The sequence below is a fragment of the Dromiciops gliroides genome, chromosome 2 (assembly GCF_019393635.1).
Source record: "Dromiciops gliroides isolate mDroGli1 chromosome 2, mDroGli1.pri, whole genome shotgun sequence".
NCBI classification, from domain to species: Eukaryota; Metazoa; Chordata; class Mammalia; order Microbiotheria; family Microbiotheriidae; genus Dromiciops; species Dromiciops gliroides.
Window position 1 is genome coordinate 621,097,897 of NC_057862.1, and position 17,793 is coordinate 621,115,689.

General features: G+C 39.6%; 1 protein-coding gene across 1 annotated transcript; it reads right to left on the reverse strand.

Moving 5' to 3' along the window:
• Positions 1-7,369: 7,369 nt before the first annotated feature.
• On the reverse strand, positions 7,370-16,662 carry CLEC3A (C-type lectin domain family 3 member A). The gene is made up of 3 exons (XM_043980108.1): positions 16,554-16,662; positions 10,420-10,503; positions 7,370-7,761 (listed from the first exon to the last, which is right to left on the reverse strand). Exons 1-3 carry the CDS (start codon positions 16,660-16,662, stop codon positions 7,370-7,372), a joined length of 585 nt encoding a protein of 194 aa, XP_043836043.1.
• Positions 16,663-17,793: the final 1,131 nt, after the last annotated feature.

Sequence of the window (17,793 nt, forward strand, 5' to 3'; positions counted from 1 at the left end):
ACTGACAATCTCTGATTCAGATGTAGCACATGCACTGGAGCCACTTTCCCAGCCCACTTTTGCACTGGCAGGTTGGGTCCCCACCGAGCTGCTATGTCTTCCTTCAGAATCTGGGAGTAGACCTGAGGAGTTTGGTGATGTCCTTCTCATTCTATAATCCACCAGACCTGAATGGTGTGCTTATGGGACCCTATGATTATCAGTGGTTACCAATTAGCCAGGCAGACTTACTTAGCTCTCAGAAACAGATGTTCACTCAAGTGGAATATTTTGTACAAAATATCTCCCATCCACTCAGAATGGTCTATAACATACTCTCCCACCAATACACGGTTGTTGTTTGTCCTTTGTTCTCAAAGAGGACCATGACATCTGAAGGTGATGTCATGACTTGCAGTGAACTGAACTTAAGTGAGGGAGGGCTATGCAAGGACATCCGCCTCACTCCTCGAGAACCATCAGGGTCCTGTGACAAGATATAGATCAGAAAGACTGCAGATGGCCCCAGATGTTTGAGGCGATTAGGGTTAGGTGACTTGCTCAGGGTCACACAGCTAATAAATGTCAAGTGTCTGAGACCAGATATGAACCCAGGTCCTCCTGACTCCAAGGCTAATGCTCTATCCACTGTGCACCTAACTGTCCCACCAGTACATGGGGAAAGGGGACTCAAGAGGGCACAAGTGACAAAGAGCTAACTTACAGCTCCTCAGGAAGGCCTGAGTTTGAATCCAGCTTCAGATACTTACTAGCTATGTGAACTTGGGCAAGTCACTTAACTTCTCTTTCAGTTTCTTCAACTGTAAAATGGGGATAATAGCACCTACCTCCCAGGGTTGTCATGAGGATCAAGTGAGATAATAATTGTAGTCTTAGTGGAGTACCTGGTATATAGTAAGTGATATATAAATGTTAGATATAATTAATAATAATAATAATTATACAGTATGGTTTTCAGTTCTCCTAGCATCCTGGTTGACCTCCTCTGTTTTCCCCAATTCTGTAGGACCATCTCTCCTGGGCTTTGGGCTACACTATTCTGGGAGGGTATCTCCTTCACTGAATTCATTAGGAAATTGGTATTGTCATATAAATTATTCTCTTGGTTCTACTCATTTCTCTCTGCATTAGTTCATATAGGTTGCTCTGAAACTGTCCATTTTATAATTTCTTAATGCCCAATATTTCATTTCATATTCCATTCTTTTGCATAATTTGTTCAGCCATTCCCCAGTAGAGGGGCATCCCCTTAGTTTCTAGTTTTTTGCTACCACAAAAAGAGCTGTTACAAATACTTTTGTCTATTTACTCTTTCTTTTGTTTACTTGGTGAAAGAGGCGTGATAGTAATATTGTTGAATTATTAAAGATTATGCAGAACTTTTGGGGCCTGCTTCCAAATTGATATCCAGTATGGCTTGGCCAATTCACAGCTCCACCAGTCATGTTTGTTTCCCAAAAGCAGCTCCAACACTTGTAATTATCCTTTTTTTTTGGCCATCTTTACCAATGTGTGAAGTGGAACCTGTGAGTTGCTTTAATTGAAATTTCTTTAATTATTTGTAATTTACTCCTTCAACCTTCTCATAACCTCTTATGGAAGTGATTCATTACAATTGTTTCTACCTCCACTATCTTCTCTCAACTGTATACCTTAGGGGTTCCCTATCTCTGAACACTGACATACTGGCTCAATAATAACATTATCATTAACGAAAGTGGCTCATCGATTTTGAGGGGTCCGATATAGTCATTGTTAGATTGACAGAAGGGGCCTGGTCAATGCCAATGAAAAGCAATCTCTGCTGCAGTGGTATTTATAAGCTACATGATGTAGTTGAATGAGCACTGAACTTGGTTTTGAATCTCAGCACTAAAGCTTATGGCTTTGGGGCAGCTAGGTGGCGCAGTGGATAGAGCACCGGCCCTGGATTCAGGAGGACCTGAGTTCAAATCCAGCCTCAGACACTTAACACTTACTAGCTGTGTGACCCTGGGCAAGTCACTTAACCCCAATTGCCTCACTTAAAAAAAAAAGCTTATGGCTTTTATGACTGTAAGTGAATAATTTCAACTTTTTGAGTCTCCATTTACTCAGTTGTAAACTAGGGATTGTAATCATGCTACCCCCCTCCAGGCATGTTGTAAGGAAAAGGGCTTTACACACCACAAAGCACTTCAGAAGTAGTAGTTAATATATTATTTTTTTCTGGGGGCATTAATCCTCCAATGTTTTTTTCATCTGGAGATCCAGTTCACCATTCTGGTCTGGCAGGTTTCTGAAAGTTTGACCACCCCTGATATAGTCAAACATGGCAGAGAACACAGTTTTCACATCAGGACAACTAAAGGTATTTGATTGAAGAGCATTCAACTTTTTTTAGACAGTAAAAACATCTATAACCAAGAAACTCAATTCTACATACATTGAGAAAAGGCAATTGTGGGCCAAGATATTGTCTAGAGAGATACTGATGTGCAATTTTTTTTTTGTGAGGCAGTTGGGGTTAAGTGACTTGCCCAGGGTCTCACAGCTAGTAATTGTTAAGTGTCTGAGGCCGGGTTTGAGCTCAGGTCCTCCTGAATCCAGGGCCGGTGCTCTATCCACTGCGCCACCTAGCTGCCCCTTGATGTGCAATATTGCATGAGTGATATAATGAAAGTTATGCTTAAATGAAGTGATAGAAGGTATTTTGGATTATTCCTAGACTAAGAAAATTATTAGTATATTTTTCAAATCAGAATATAGTTGATGATTTGAGTCCTAAAATGACTTTTAGATAGATAAATAATTTGAGGAATATGTCCACAGATGAAAGAGAATCTCCTTCTTATGGGATGGGATCCTGGGCCTTGAAAGACAACAGATGGGCTGTCAGACCTACAGACTGGATGGCAACTTTTTAAATCTGGTTGTTCAAACAGGGATGGAAACTGTGGGTGTGAGATTATGGTTTCTGGTTCTCGAAGGATTTGTGATAAGCAGTGAGAGATCTAAATGTGAATGTCAATATGAAAGTAGTTTTTGCACCTCAAGAGAGACAGTGTGGTGTAAAGGGTAGTGCACTAGATTTGGAGTGAAGAAGACCTGGACTTAGTTCCTGCTTCAAACATTTACTGTGTGGTCTTGAGTAAGTCACTTAACCCACTATCCCTCTGTGTCCTTGTCTGAAAAATGAAGGGTTAGACTTGAAGACTTCAAAGATACCTCTTAACTCTAAATTTATGATCTCTAATCCATGGGGCAAAAATGGACAGCAGATGGACTGTTTGATGTATAGACTGGATAGTCTGGGTGTTCAGAGATGGAAATCAAGTGAGAGATCATTGATTCTGGCATTTGATGGAACTTTGATGAGCAATGAGAGCTTTGAATATGAATGTGAAAGTAATTTAAACAACTCAAGGCAGTGTGGTTTAATAGAAAATCCCTGGACCTCTAATCAAAAGACCTAGGTTCAAATCCATACTCTGACCCTGAGTGATCTGGGGCAGGTCCGTTCCATTCTCATTTTCAGTTTCTGCTTCTGAAAAATGGTGGAGTCAGATCATAGTACATTGAACACTGTAGATGCTTACCAAAATGTTTGTGAAATTGAATTGAGTAGATGTTCTGAAAGTTCCCATTCAGCTCTCTGTTTATTACTCAGGGTTTGGCAAAGTTCAATATTACAAAAAGAAAGTTCTCAGTCAAGTTTTTAATCTATGTGAATTTTGATTCCTTTATGAATAATGGGTAAGTATGCACCTCAAGTACAGAATAACTATAAAACAGGAATAGATAGACAGAGAGATGGACAGATAGAGATGGATGGATAGACAGATGGGCAGAGAGAGAAGGAAAGGGAGGGGGAGGGAGGGGGAGAGACAGGAGAGAGAGAGAGAGAGAGAGAGAGAGAGAGAGAGAGAGAGAGAGAGAGAGAGAAACCTCCTTCTTCCCACTCCACTGTTGTTGTTCATTCTTCATACTTGAAGAAGACCAATGACATCAAGATGCTGGGGTCAAGGTACAGTGTGTTCAACTGTGGCTGATCAGTTCAATAGTTGGGAAGGCTCTAATGCAGGTAAAGGCACAAATAGTCCATTATGTACAGGGTAAGTATTTGAAGCTAAACACAGTCTAGAAGAAAATGTTGTGGACTCAGAATCAGGAGACAGGTTAAAATAGAAGGTTCATTTAGATATAGATTCAAATAGAGGCTCCATGATGCAGTAAAAAGAGAGTTGGGGGAAGCTAGGTGGTGCAGCAGATAAAGCACTGGCCCTGGATTCAGGAGGACCTGAGTTCAAATCTGTCCTCAGACACTTGACACTTACTAGCTGTGTGACCCTGGGCAAGTCACTTAACCCTCATTTCTCTGCCAAAAAAAAAAATCACAGAAAGGATTGGTTCAGGCAGCTAGGTGGCACAATAGATAAAGCACCGGCCCTGGATTCAGAAGGACTTGAGTTCAGACACCTGATAGTTACTAGCTGTGTGATCCTGGGCAAGTCACTTAACCCTCATTGCCCCACCAAAAAAAACCCCAACTAATCAACCAAACAAACAAAAAATGGCCTTATTTGGGGCAGCCAGGTGGTACAGTGGATAAAACACCAGCCCTGGATTCAGGAGGACCTGAGTTCAAATCTAGTCTCAGACACTTGACACTTATTAGCTGTGTGACTTTGGGCAAGTCACTTAACCCTCATTGCCCCACCAAAAAGAAAAAAGGAAAAAAAAAAAAGAAAAGACAGTGGGATTTAGAGTCAAAGGGCCTGGATCCTAACCCTGGCTCTACCACATGCCATCTGTGTGACCTTGGACAAGTCACTTCATTTTTTTTGGACTTTAGTTTCCTCATCTATAAAATGAGGGAGTTGGACTTGAGGCCCTTTCATGTGCCTTCTAGCTCTTATTTTATGATCCTATAAGATCCTGGTTCTAACACTTTTTGGAGCTAAGAGTACTGACATCTTATTATACCCAGTGTTACGCTGGAGCCAGCTGCTATAGCTTAGGTGAATTGATTGTCAGATTTTCAGTGTGAGCATTTACATCTTGGACATCAGAAAACATATATATCAGGGCCTGATTTATTGTTTTGTTGATTTTCCAGACTTAAGAAAGTGATGAAGAAAATGTTCATGATGAAGATTAAACTTAAATGTGTATTATGTGTACTGCAATCTCTGAGCTGGTTGTTAAGCATTCGCCAGAACACCCTGATGTCACCTCTCCAACCATTAGTATACCCATCATGATAAATGCAAAATACATTGGCTTTGGAATAAGAAGACTTAGCTTGGATTTCTGAATCTGTTAGGTACTACCTGTATAACCTTGACCAAAATTCTATGATCTGCAAAATGATGATCATTCAATGCAACATTTTAAAAAGCAAGGCCCTGAAACAATATTCCTTGCATCATCGACCTCACAGGAAAGCTCTTGTAAATCTTCAAGAGTCATAGAAATTGGATTAAATGGTGATAAGTTAATGGAATGGATTTTCCCTCATTCTACAGATGCTTGATTTGCCTCATAATTTCCTAGTAAAATGGTAGTTATTCTTCTCTTTCTTGTCTTGTGTTTTCCTTGATTATTGCAATCAAAGGTATGAGAGGTGTTGAAATGGTTTTGGGAATATCTGGTATGGTGGTAAAATAAGTCAATTAGCTTACCTTGCACACATTTTGATTTAGTACCTTCAATTGCTTACTGAGAAATACCAGGGAAGCAGGCATTGTCTATAGGGGTGATAATTATCACTTTTTCTAGTGATATTTGTATTCTGTTTGGACTGGTGTGGCCTGAACACCACAAGGATATATGTTAAGGAGGCTTCCTGATATAGCAAGGGGATCATTGAATTTGGAATCAAAAGATCTAAGTTTCAACCTTAATGCCATCACTTAACTGGCCAAATCACTTTTTCTTTCTAGGCCTCAGTTTCCTTACCTGTAAACTTGAGATGATAATAATATTTGTGCTCTCTATATCCCAAGACTGCTATGAGGAAAATGCTTTGTCAAGCTTAAAGTACTGGAAGTACTTAAGGGAACTGTAATTGACAAGGAGGTTCCCATGGTGTTCCAGCCTCAGCCTTCCTGTGAAGTTGATGGTACAAACATAAGCATCCCTATATTACAAATGAAGAAACTGAGGCCCTGAGAGGTGAAATCATGACCATCAGACTGATATTTCTTGGCAACTGATAGCCAGAATTTCAATTTCTTATTTAGGAGTAAAGATTTGGGGTTTTTTTTGTGGGATAATGAGGGTTAAGTGACTTGTCCAGTGTCACACAGTTAGTGTCAAGTGTCTGAGGTCAGATTTGAACTCAGATCCTCCTGAATCCAGGGAAATTTAGTTTTTCAATGACTTAATAGTTAATACCTGGAAATTGTCTAAGTTTGGGGTACAAGGGAAAAGGCACTTTACTTGGAGTTGAAATAACAATTCAAATCCAAGCTCTAACATTTACTGCTACCTGTTATGACCCTGGACACACCAATTCCCTTCTCTGAACCTTAGTTTCTTCTTCTATAAAATGAAGAAGTTGGACTAGATGGAATTTTTCAAACAGACTTTCTCAATTAAAAAGATCCATAGATTTAAATTTCAAGACAGACTAGACAGTGAAGATTGGCAAGTACTAGTAGCTAATAATAATTTATTTTTTAGTCCACTCTAAGGTAAAAAAGCACTTCCCTCATCTTATGAGATAGACCATGCAAACTTGACTGGCCCCATTTTGCTAGTGAGAGAACTGAGGCTAAAGTGACTAGAGTGACTTAGACAAGGTCATAAAGCATGTAAGTACTAATGCTAGAATTCGAACTCAAGTCCATCCATTCCAAAGGCATTGCTCTTGCCATGATTTGACAATCAGAATGGATAATTTCTAGATAGCTCTATTAAGCTGTTTGGTTTCTCAAATTCTCTTCACTCCTAAGTTATAAGAAATCTTATCTCTCAAATTACCATGGCATTGCTCAAGAAGTTGGATCAAACTCTGCCAGAGACTGGCAGATTTTGGGAACCTTACTGTCAATTATGCTTTTATTGAATAATAATCATTGCAATGGTTTTGACTTCAAACTCTTTTTTTGAATGCTACCCCACCAGCCAGTGGCTGAAATATTTGACAAGGTAAGTCCCAACAGGAAGATTTTTAATAATGTGCATATTGCAGGATAGATATTTCCAAGGTCACACATAGGATGATATGTGATCAATTGTATAGACCAACCATTTTGTTCTAATCACACATGGATGTTTGGTTTTCCACTTTTGCCTTTCTGTATCATATGGATGAGCAGCATCTATCAATGGGAATGCTCGATATCACATTCTACCTGGAAGCTTTGTGTTCAAGAGGAACCCTCTAGGGAATGACAAATTCACATATGTATCTCTTGCTGCTCCGGCAGGACTCATCACTCCACTTTCCTTGGGCTGCTTGGGAGAACAGGGCACAGTTATCCCTCTTCCCACCATTGGGCTGTGCATGATCCCAGTTGAAGAAGGTAATGGCAGCACCATTGACATCAACAAATTTCCCTTCATTGACCATGTCATTAATCCCCAGCCAAAAGTCATTAATGCCTGGCAGACTCTTTTTTCCATAGTCTCGAAGGGCATTGGTTTCATCACTGTTCCTGGGAATGACCAGGATCCCACCTTTGGAAATGCAGTCCTCATTTGCCTCATGGAAGGTCTTAGAGACATCAGATGCCAAGTAACATTTTTTGTGTACTTTCACGCCTCGGAGGCAGACTGTAAAGAGAAAAATGATTTTAAATACAGAAAATAAAATTACAATAGAAACCAATTATGTTGAATATAGTTACCAAAATATATTTTAAGGGGGCAGCTAGGTGGCACAGTGGATAAAGTACCTGCCCTGGATTCAGGAGGACCTGAGTTCAAATCCGGTCTCAGACACTTGACACTTACTTGCTGTGTGACCTTGGGCAAGTCACTTAACCCTCATTGCCCCACCCCCCAAAACAAACCAAAAAAACCCCAACACAAAACAAAACAAAATATATAATTTAAAATAAGTTCATGGACCCCAGAATCAAGGATCCCTTCCCTATCAGAAAAAAAAGCTCTTTAAAGGTAGAGACTGTCCCACTTTAAATACTTATATTTTTAATACTTAACACAGTACCTTAGAAAGAGAAAGCACATATTAAATACTTTCCATTCATTTCTTTCTTTCTTTGACTGGGCAATGAGAGTTAAGTGACTTGCCCAGGGTCACACAGCTAGTAAGTGTCAAGTGTCGGAGGTCAGATTTGAACTCAGGTCCTCCTGAATCCAGGGCCAGTGCTCTATCCACTGTGCCACCTAGCTGCCTCTATTAATTCATTTCTTGATTGAAAAACATACCGTATGATACCAGGTTCCTACTCAAAGCCTTTGCATTTTGGTAAAGCCTGTCAGAGCTTGTGCTTCATGGCAATAGTCTTTAAGAGCCAGGGATAAATACTATACCACCATAAGCATAGTAAGTTAATACATATTTTTTTCACTAAATGAGTTACTTTATTTCATTATTTTGAATTGTATACCTATTCCTTAAGAAAAAAAAAACAAAAACCCAACAACCTGAATACATCAGGGAATCACCTAGTATAGTGGACAGGATACTCGAGTAGGAGCCAGGACACCTAGGTTCCAATTCTAGTAGCTATTGTAATTATTTGTGAGCTAAGTCACCTTCCTTCTCCAGGACTTATTTTTCTCATTTGACAACTGGGACTAATAGTACCTGCTCTGCCTTACTCATGCAGCTGGTATGAGACTCCAGTGGGTTAATGAGTATCACAATGTTTTATAAGCTAAGCAGATGGAGGGGTCTCAACTACCAAAGAATGACACTCCGTGAGTTATTTGGTCACTCAAGGGGGCTGAAGTCAGAAGCTAGGCCCTGAAGTAGAGGAAAAACTGATTATAATTTAAATCAACCTCTTAATTTGTAGGTTATTGCCTACAGAGAAATACCAGAGAAACTCTGCCTTGCCTGTGATGAGGGATCTTTGGACAGGAGCAACGGAAAGAACTAGGCATTTAGAGACATAAGACCCGGGTTCGAATACCACATCTGACACTCAATAGCTATATACCCTTGAATAAGTCAGGTCCCCTTGCTAAGCCTCATTTTCCTCACCTAGAAAATGGTGATAATAATTCTTGTATTTCTTATTTGACAAGGCTACAATTTACAAACCACAAAGTACTACATGGAGGCACAAGCAAAGATGATACAGTGGATAGCGTACTAGGTCTGGACTCAAGAAGATGTGAGTTAAAATCCAACCTCAGACACTTACCCCTCGTGTGACCCTCTGTATGTCACTTAACCTCAGTTTCCTCAGCTGTAAAATGGTTGTAATAATAGTTCTTATCTCATAGGATTGTTGTGAGGATCAGATGAGACAATAATGTAAAGTACTAAGTATAGTCGGTGCTTAGCATATAGAAGATGCTATATAGATGCTTATTCTGTTTTTTTTTTTTCTTTTTGGGCTGGGCAATGAGGGTTAAGTGACTTGCCCAGGGTCACACAGCTAGTAAGTGTCAAGTGTCTGAGGCCGAATTTGAACTCAAGTCCTCCTGAATCCAGGGCCGATGCTTTACACACTGTGCCACCTAGCTGCCCCCCAACTCTGCTTTTAAAGATTTATTTCTTTTTGGTGTTAAATGATGAGGATTTTATAGCAATTCAGCTTTTGGGGGGCTCTCTTCTCATTCATTGTGGGTACATTGGTTTTGTTTTGTTTTGTTTTGTTTTTTTAGTGAGGCAATTGGGGTTAAGTGACTTGCCCAAGGTCACACAGTTAGTAAGTGTTAAGTGTCTGAGGCCGGATTTGAACTTAGGTACTCTTGACTCCAGGGCCAGTGCTCTATCCACTGCACCACCTAGCTGCTCCATTGTGGGTACATTGGAAAAATCATTAGATTTGAAATTAGAAGATCTGAGTCTGAATCTGAGTTCTTCTACTTACTATTCATGTGACTTACCACAAGCCACTTTTTTTTTTTTAGGCGAGGCAATGAGGGTTAAGTGACTTGTCCAGGGTCACACAGCTAGTAAGTGTCAAGTGTCTGAGGCTGGATTTGAACTCCAAGGCCAGTGCTTTATCCACTGCGCCACCTAGCTGCCCCCACAAGCCACTTCTTATCTTTTAGCTATAGTTTTGTCCTCTGTGGTCAGTCACTGAAGCTGATAAGTACTTCTTAAGTGCCTGTGCTAAGCACTGGGGATAAAAATAAGAAAAAGAAGACAGATCTGTAAAAGGAAGGCACTGGGATTCATTGATTTCCAAGGTCCTTTCTAGCTCTGACATTCTGTGACCCTTTGATCCCAGATCTTCAGTGACATCTTGTACCTTTAAGTAACAAAGCATCCATGATATACATTCTTACCTGTCTGCAGGGCTTGCATTTCCTTCAAGGCATTTACTTCTCTCCAGAGCTTCTCCACCTGCGTTCTTAGGTCGCCAGTCTTTTCTTTTGTGCACATGAGAAAGACATAAGACACCGAGATAAGAAGTTTGAAAAGTAGTCTTGTGGAACAAAGATGCCAACAGTCAGTCACAAAGGAAGATACTTTGATTCACTGGGCAATGCTGTGTGATCTTGGGCAGTCATTTTCTTTCACTGACCCTCAGTTTCCTCTTCTTCTTTTTTTTTTTGCAGGGCAATGAGGGTTAAGTGACTTGCCCAGGGTCACACAGCTAGTGTCAAGTGTGTGAGGCTGGATTTGAACTCAGGTCCTCCTGAATCCAGGGCCAGTGCTTTATCCACTGCACCACCTAGCTGCCCCTAGTTTCCTTTTCTTTAAAATGGGAATAGAAATACCTACCTCATAGGGTTGTTGTGTTACTTTTTCTTCTATCATTCTTAATTTCCTTCTTTGTAAAAAGTGATAATATTCTCACTAGCTACCTAATGGTAGATAGTTGTGAAGAGTAAATGGTGATAATGTATAGAGAGTGCTTTGTAATCCTTACATTATATGATATAGAGTAAGAGATGATCATAGAGATCATTTATTCTTACCTTCTCTTTTTATAGAGGAAGAAAATGAGGTGCAGAGAAGGGAAATTATTTTCTTACAGTTACATAGCTAGTAAACAGCAGAACTGGAATTCAAAACAAGTTCTCTGATTAAATCCTGTGCTATTTGCACTACACTACTTGAAGGACCTCCCCTTTGGGGGAGGGAGAAAAAGGTAGAAAAAGGGACCCCAACAGGAAGTAGCACACACTCTCAGTCTCTCTCTGGCCTTGGAAGAGCATTCAGAGCTGACTACAGGCTGAACAGCTGACTCCCATAGAAATTATGGACCCCTGGTGGTGAGTTAAATCCAGCCCTTTGAATTAGCTGAGCTGAAAGCAAGCCAGGGAGATTATGCATTTCCCTTTTTCCCTATTCCTTTGTCCTTGACTTTATTAATTTCACCTTTGCTGTGTATTTTATTCCCATTAAATAAAACCTGATTTGTTTGTGGAAAAGAGGCTGTTAAGCTCCTTTCTTATTGGCCTGGGAGAAATAACTAAAAAGGCAGTCAGGAGGAGAGGAAACTTTGGACCTAGAGGTCCCTCATTATTTTCTGAACCCCAATATTATGGTGAGCCATTTAATTAACTCTCCCTATATTAAATTTGGCCCCTACACCAAGCTGCCTATTAAAACACTATTTGGCTCAGTTCTATTATTATTATCCTTTTATTATTAGTGTTGAGGTACAACATCTTTTATTAAACAGATTACTGATGGCTTGTAGCAGGTTTCAGAAGAGGTCTAAATGTATTACAATTATTATATGCCCTCTGTGTACAGAACATAATGCTGTATACAGAGAAACATAACAAAGTTTAAATAAAGCTCTATCAAGACTGTCAGAGAACTCAAAGCCCAGTTGGGGCCAATCTACATCTTGGCCAGGAGCATGACCTATAATAACTATACTATCTACTCCCGTTTCTGTGGTGATTTGTGGTTTATGAATTGCTTTCATCACAACAACACTTTGAAATAGGCAGTGTGCTTTTTACTGTCATTCATCTGGCAAGTATTTAATAGTTAGCATTTATGTACAGCTTTAAGATTTGCAAAGCGCTTTATAAATATTGTCTGACTTTTTCCTTACAACAACCCTGGGAGGTAAGTGCTATCATTATTCCCTATTTTGCAGATGAAGAAACTGAGTCTGATAGAGGTTAAATGACTTGCCTTGGGTGACATAGTTAGCTGTGATTGAGGTCACATTTGAATTCAGGTCTTTCCGACTCCAAGTTCAGCTATCTGCTCTACTACATAGCTGTTCTCTTTTGTGCCTGGCACTGTGGTAGGCACTGGGGGGGGGGAGTAAATACAACTAATGAAACAATCTTTACTGACTAAGAGTTTATGTTATAACACAGGAGATAACAAGGATGTATATATGTTTTTTTATAGATACACATGTATGTGTATATCCACATACATGTGTTACATATATTCATTATATTTTTATGTATAACTTAAGTTAAAGTACATATTTATATATAAACAACTTTATATAGATATATAGAGAGATAGCTATAGATATATAGGTATGTATAGCATAAATGGAAAAATAACAACATAAAAATAGAATAATTCTTACATTATATGATTTAGAGCTCAAAATGAACATAGAGATCATTTAGTCCAACCTTCTGTTTTTAGAGATGAAGAAAATGAGGTTCAGAAAAGGGAAATTATTTGCTCAAGGTTACATAGCTTGTTAACAGCAGAACTGGAATTCAAAACAAGTTCTCTGATTAAGTCCTGTCCTTTTTGCACCACACCAGACTGACTGTTAAAACACTATTCAGGGGCAGCTAGGTGGTGCAGTGGATAAAGCACTGGCCTTGGATTCAGGAGTACCTGAGTTCAAATCTGGCCTTAGAAACTTGACACTTACTAGCTGTGTGACCCTGGGCAAGTCACTTAACTCTCATTGTCCTGGGGGAAAAAAAAAGGAAAAAAAACCCCACTATTCAGCTCAGTTCTATTTTTATTATTAGTGTTGGGGTACAACATCTTTCATTAAATAGATTACTCACAGCCTGTAGCAGGTTTTTGAATAGGTTTAAATACATATAAGAATAGGGATATAAGAAAAGGAAGGCACCAGTGGTTGAGGGGATTGGCAAAAGCTTCATGTAGAAGGTGGTGCTTGCAGTGCGTCTTGGTGGAAGAGAGGGAATCTGAGTCAGAGAAGAAGGAGGGCTTTGTAGGCAAGCAGAGGGCTAGTGCAAAGACACTGCCCTGTGTGAGGAACAGAGAGAACATCGGTTTGGCTGCATCATATCATATGAGAGGGGGAGTGACGTCCAATTGGCCTGGAAAGATAGGTTAGGGCTAGGTTGTGAGAGCTTTTAAAAATTAAATGAAGGAGCTTATTTTTGACTCTAGAGGGAACAAGGAGTCACTGGAGTTTATTGAGTAAGGTCTGAGTGCTTTTGGTTTATAAAATTGTAGCCAGATTACAAAGTTCTGCATAATCCTGTAAGGAAAAGTGTGTAATATTAGAGAATGCAGCCAAGTAGGAGGTCATGTGGCATGGCAGAAATACTTCTGGATTTCAAATCAGAGAACTGGGTATGAAATCCCAGGCCTGTCACTTGTAGTATGACTATGGGCGAGTCTTTTACCTTTTCTGTGCCTGAATTTTACTGTATGTAAAATTAGAGTATTGGACTAGACAATCTCTAAGGTCCCTTCTAGAATTATGAATGAGATCTATGAAAAACAAAATATATATTTCTTAGCTCTATTGTTTAACACTCAACAGTAAAAACGTTTCAGACCTAATACCAGTAATTTTGCAATTGTTGTTCAGTCACTTTAGTCGTGTCTGGCTCTTCCTCGCCCCTTTTTTGGGAGTGTGGGAGGTTCTTGCCAAAAATATCAGAGGAATTTGTAGTTCCCTTCTTCAGCTCATTTACAGATGGGGAAACTGAGGTAAACAAGGTTAAATGATTTCCCCAGCGTCACACAGCTAGTAGGTGTCTAAGGCCATATTTGAACTCAGGTCTTCCTGACTCTAGGCCTAGCTCTCAATCCACTCTACCTGTAATAGAATTCTTCTTTCTCAGTAAGGCTCATGGGTACTATTTAATCTTGTTGTAGTAGTCTTTGTTGTAAAAAAAAAAAAAAAAAGAGATCCATGGACTTGGAATCAGGACAGCTAGATCTGAGTATCCTAAATTACCTAGGTGACCCTGAGTAAGTCACTTTCCCTGTCTGAAACTCAGTTTATCTATCTGTAAAATGGGAATATGAATCCTTCTACTCAAAGTGGTGTCATGAGGAAAGCACTTTGCAAACTACAAAGTGCTAGAGAAATGGGAACTAATATTTTTACCCCAATTTTAGAGATGAGGAAAATGAGGCTCAGATAACGGAACTTATCCAGTGTTACAGAGCTCACAATGGGTACAGCTGAAATTGGAATCTAGGTTTCTTGGTTTCAAATCTATTGTTCTTCCCATTACATCAAAATTGTCAGAGGGGCAGCTAGGTGGTACAGTAGATAAAGCACCAGCCCTGGATTCAGGGAGAGCCTGAATTAAAATCTGACCTCAGACACTTGACACTTGACACTTGACACTTACTAGCTGGGCAAATCACTTAACCCCCATTGCCACACAAAAAATCCAAACAAAGAAACAAGACAAAAAACCAAACCAAACCAAACCAAAAAAAATGGCCTCAATGGGCAGCTAGGTGGTGCAGTGGGTAGAGCACTGGCCCTGGAGTCAGGAGGACCTGAGTTCAAATCAGGCCTCAGACGCTTGATACTTACTAGCTGTGTGATCCTGGGCAAGTCACTGAGCCACAATTGCCTCACCAAAAAAAACAAACCAAACCAAAACAAACAAACAAAAAAACCCTGTCAGAAATTTGAACCAACAGAGGCAGCCTAGTATAATGCAAAGAATATTGAGCAGGGTATCAGCCAACGCAGAGACAAATTTAAGCTCTGGCATGAAATTTGGTAAGTACTGTGGACATGTACCTTCATCTCTCCAGGCCTTAGAGTCTCCATTTGTAAAAAAGATACAGTTAAACTAAATGTTCCAAAATGTCCCTTCCACCTTTGACATTCCATGTTCTTGTTCTAAGTTTCTGTCCATATTTAACAGTCTGTGTTATATAATCTAAGGTCCCTTCCAACTCCATTAGTTAAGCTTTCAATTCTGATACACTCTGATAGACTGTTAGAGCTGGAAGCAATGCCTTATTCCAAACTTCATTTTAGAGGTGAGGAACCTGAGGACCAGAGAGGAGAAGCAATTTGCCCAAGGTCACACAGCTAAGAAATGGCAGAGACAAGGCTTGAAGCAGGGTCTTTCTTTTGCTGAAATTCCACTCCAGTTAGTCTCTCACTATGTGTTGTGTTGCATGTTCTAAAGACCCATCTAACTCTGATATTCTCTGTGGTCTAGAATTCATGTAGTGTAAAGTATATAGTTAGAGTCCTAGTGACCAATTTTCCAGAGCTGAGTCTCAGGCATTTTCACCTTTCAGGCTTCCCACAAAGCCTCCTCTGTACCAGATGATTATGGTTCCTATCCCAAAGAAATCCCACTTGGGAGTCTTGGTTTCTTCAGTCTAATGTTGACAGACTGCAAAAATAATCATTTTGGGAGTGGAGACTGAACCTTGAGATCTAACCACGATAAGTTAGGGGCCAAAACAACATCTACCTTGGTCATACATAGAGAAATGACTAACAAATACACATAGACACCCCTTTGCATCCTCACTGTCTGGCCTCAGACATTAGCAACAGTAACTATTTTGGAAAGATACTTTAAGATGGACAAAATGGTGGTTATATAAACTTGCCACATCATCTATTTTTCTCTGCATTCATTCTTTTTCCTTCCCTTCCTTTTCCCTCCAGCCTACTTCTTGCATTCTCTTACCAAGAGGGGTCGGAATTAGACTTTAGGAAAATGTACTAGCAAAAATGAAATTGCTCAGAAAAAAATTTAGCTTACAAATAGTGAAGTCCAAATTAGTATTTACAAAGATAGAATACTAGGAAAGGGATCTTTATAGTCATAGAAAAGAAAAAACATAAATGACTTTTAACACAATATTTATATGGTGTCCTGTCTGGATACTGATTCCATTCTTGTTTCTATGTTTTGATTATTCAGAAAATGTTCAATTCTGGGTCAGTTACTAATGAAGGAAAACTGACAAGGAAACATCAGAATCACTTTTACCTAATAATTCCCTAAAGGCTGTAGAAAGGAATAGAGAGAAATTTTGATCCTTTTCCTTGACTTAAGTCTTTGATAATTTCCCCCCTTTAACTATTTCTTAAAATAAAGAAAAAGAAAAAGAAAAAAACAAGACAAAACAATGAATGGGCCTTGGAACATAGAACATTAGAATTGGAAGAGACCTTAGAAGAGAAAGTCAGCATTAGCGCATTTAAGTTCTATGTTCTAAGTTCCCTCGCAGCACTTTCATTCCATGAACCACTTAACATATGAAGGAAAATGGTTACCTTTCACTCTACGTTTGCTGTGTTTTCTGGCTTTAAGTTTGGCAGGCTGGCTTTGATCAAGGAGCAAAATAATGATGAGGATGAAGAGCCCAAGTCCATGATGGGCCATTTCTCTCCAAGAAGTGTCAGGAGGCTCAGGAGCTGTTAGGAGCTAATAATGGTACAGTCGAATCGTCCTGGGCTTTATAAAAATGAGCTCGGGAAGCTGGCTCTTCTACTCACTCATGAAACTAGTCAAAGTGCTTCTGTTGGCTGGAGTATAAGGTGGTTCCTTGTTCTCCCTCCACAGGTTAAAAAAAACAACTTCATTTTGGCTACATTTCTTGACTAATTTGCATTTTGACAGATGATTTTTATCCCTGGTACATCCCATTTGACTGGTTTCCCCCCCATTACTCCCATACCTCCCAGAATACTGGTATGTTTGGGAAGCTTACTTCTTAAAGTATCAGAATTTAAGCTTCTGAAGCTAACAGTCCTCAGTGATAATGAAAATAATAGCTCCTATTTAGATGTCACATTAACATTTATAAGATCTTTCTTCACAAAGCCATATGAGTTAGTACGAAAATGAATGTCTCTGTTTTGCAGGAGTAGAAACTGAGGCCCAGAGTAATAAAATGAACTGCCTGGGATCATCAGTGTTCAAGCTAGAACTCAAAATTCACATGCTCTGATTGTAAATCCAGCATCCTTCCCACTACATATTATACAGGGTCACCAGTATATAAGACCCTATTTATTGAATCTTAGAGCTTGAGGGGATCTTAGAATTTACTTAGATAAGATAAATCAACAAGCATTTATTAAGTGCTTGTTGTGGGCTAGGCACTGTGCTGAGCATTGGGAATACAAATAGAAGCAAAAAGAACCATCAAGAACCTTACCTTCTAATTAGAGAAGATAATATATAAAAGGAATACTGGCCCTTGGGCCTGATGGGAGAGACTGAATTGCAGCCTGGCAAAAAAAGAAGAGATGGCCAGCTGGAGTGTCCTTCTTAAAGGGAGGTTCTTGGAGGAGCCATCCAATCAGAGAGAGGGGCAGCAAAGGCAGAAAATACCTCTTAGGTGTGAATTCCAGGGCTAAGGTGATCTAGTACCCAGAGTTTCTGGGGCATAATGGAGTCTAGAATGTAGTCTGGTGAAAAAATGAACTTGGTCCAAGTTCATTGCCTGAACTTTCCACATTAGAAAATGAAGGCCCAGAAAAGATGAGTAATTTGCCATAGGTCATTCAG

Excerpts from the sequence above, each read along its gene's own strand:
- CLEC3A (XM_043980108.1), bottom strand. The coding sequence starts at position 16,662 with ATGGCCCATCATGGACTTGGGCTCTTCATCCTCATCATTATTTTGCTC. Across the intron at positions 10,504-16,553 it reads CAGCAAACGTAGAGTGAAAG|AAAAGACTGGCGACCTAAGA; the intron begins GTAACCATTTTC and ends TGTGCACAAAAG. Across the intron at positions 7,762-10,419 it reads AATGCAAGCCCTGCAGACAG|TCTGCCTCCGAGGCGTGAAA; the intron begins GTAAGAATGTAT and ends TTCTCTTTACAG.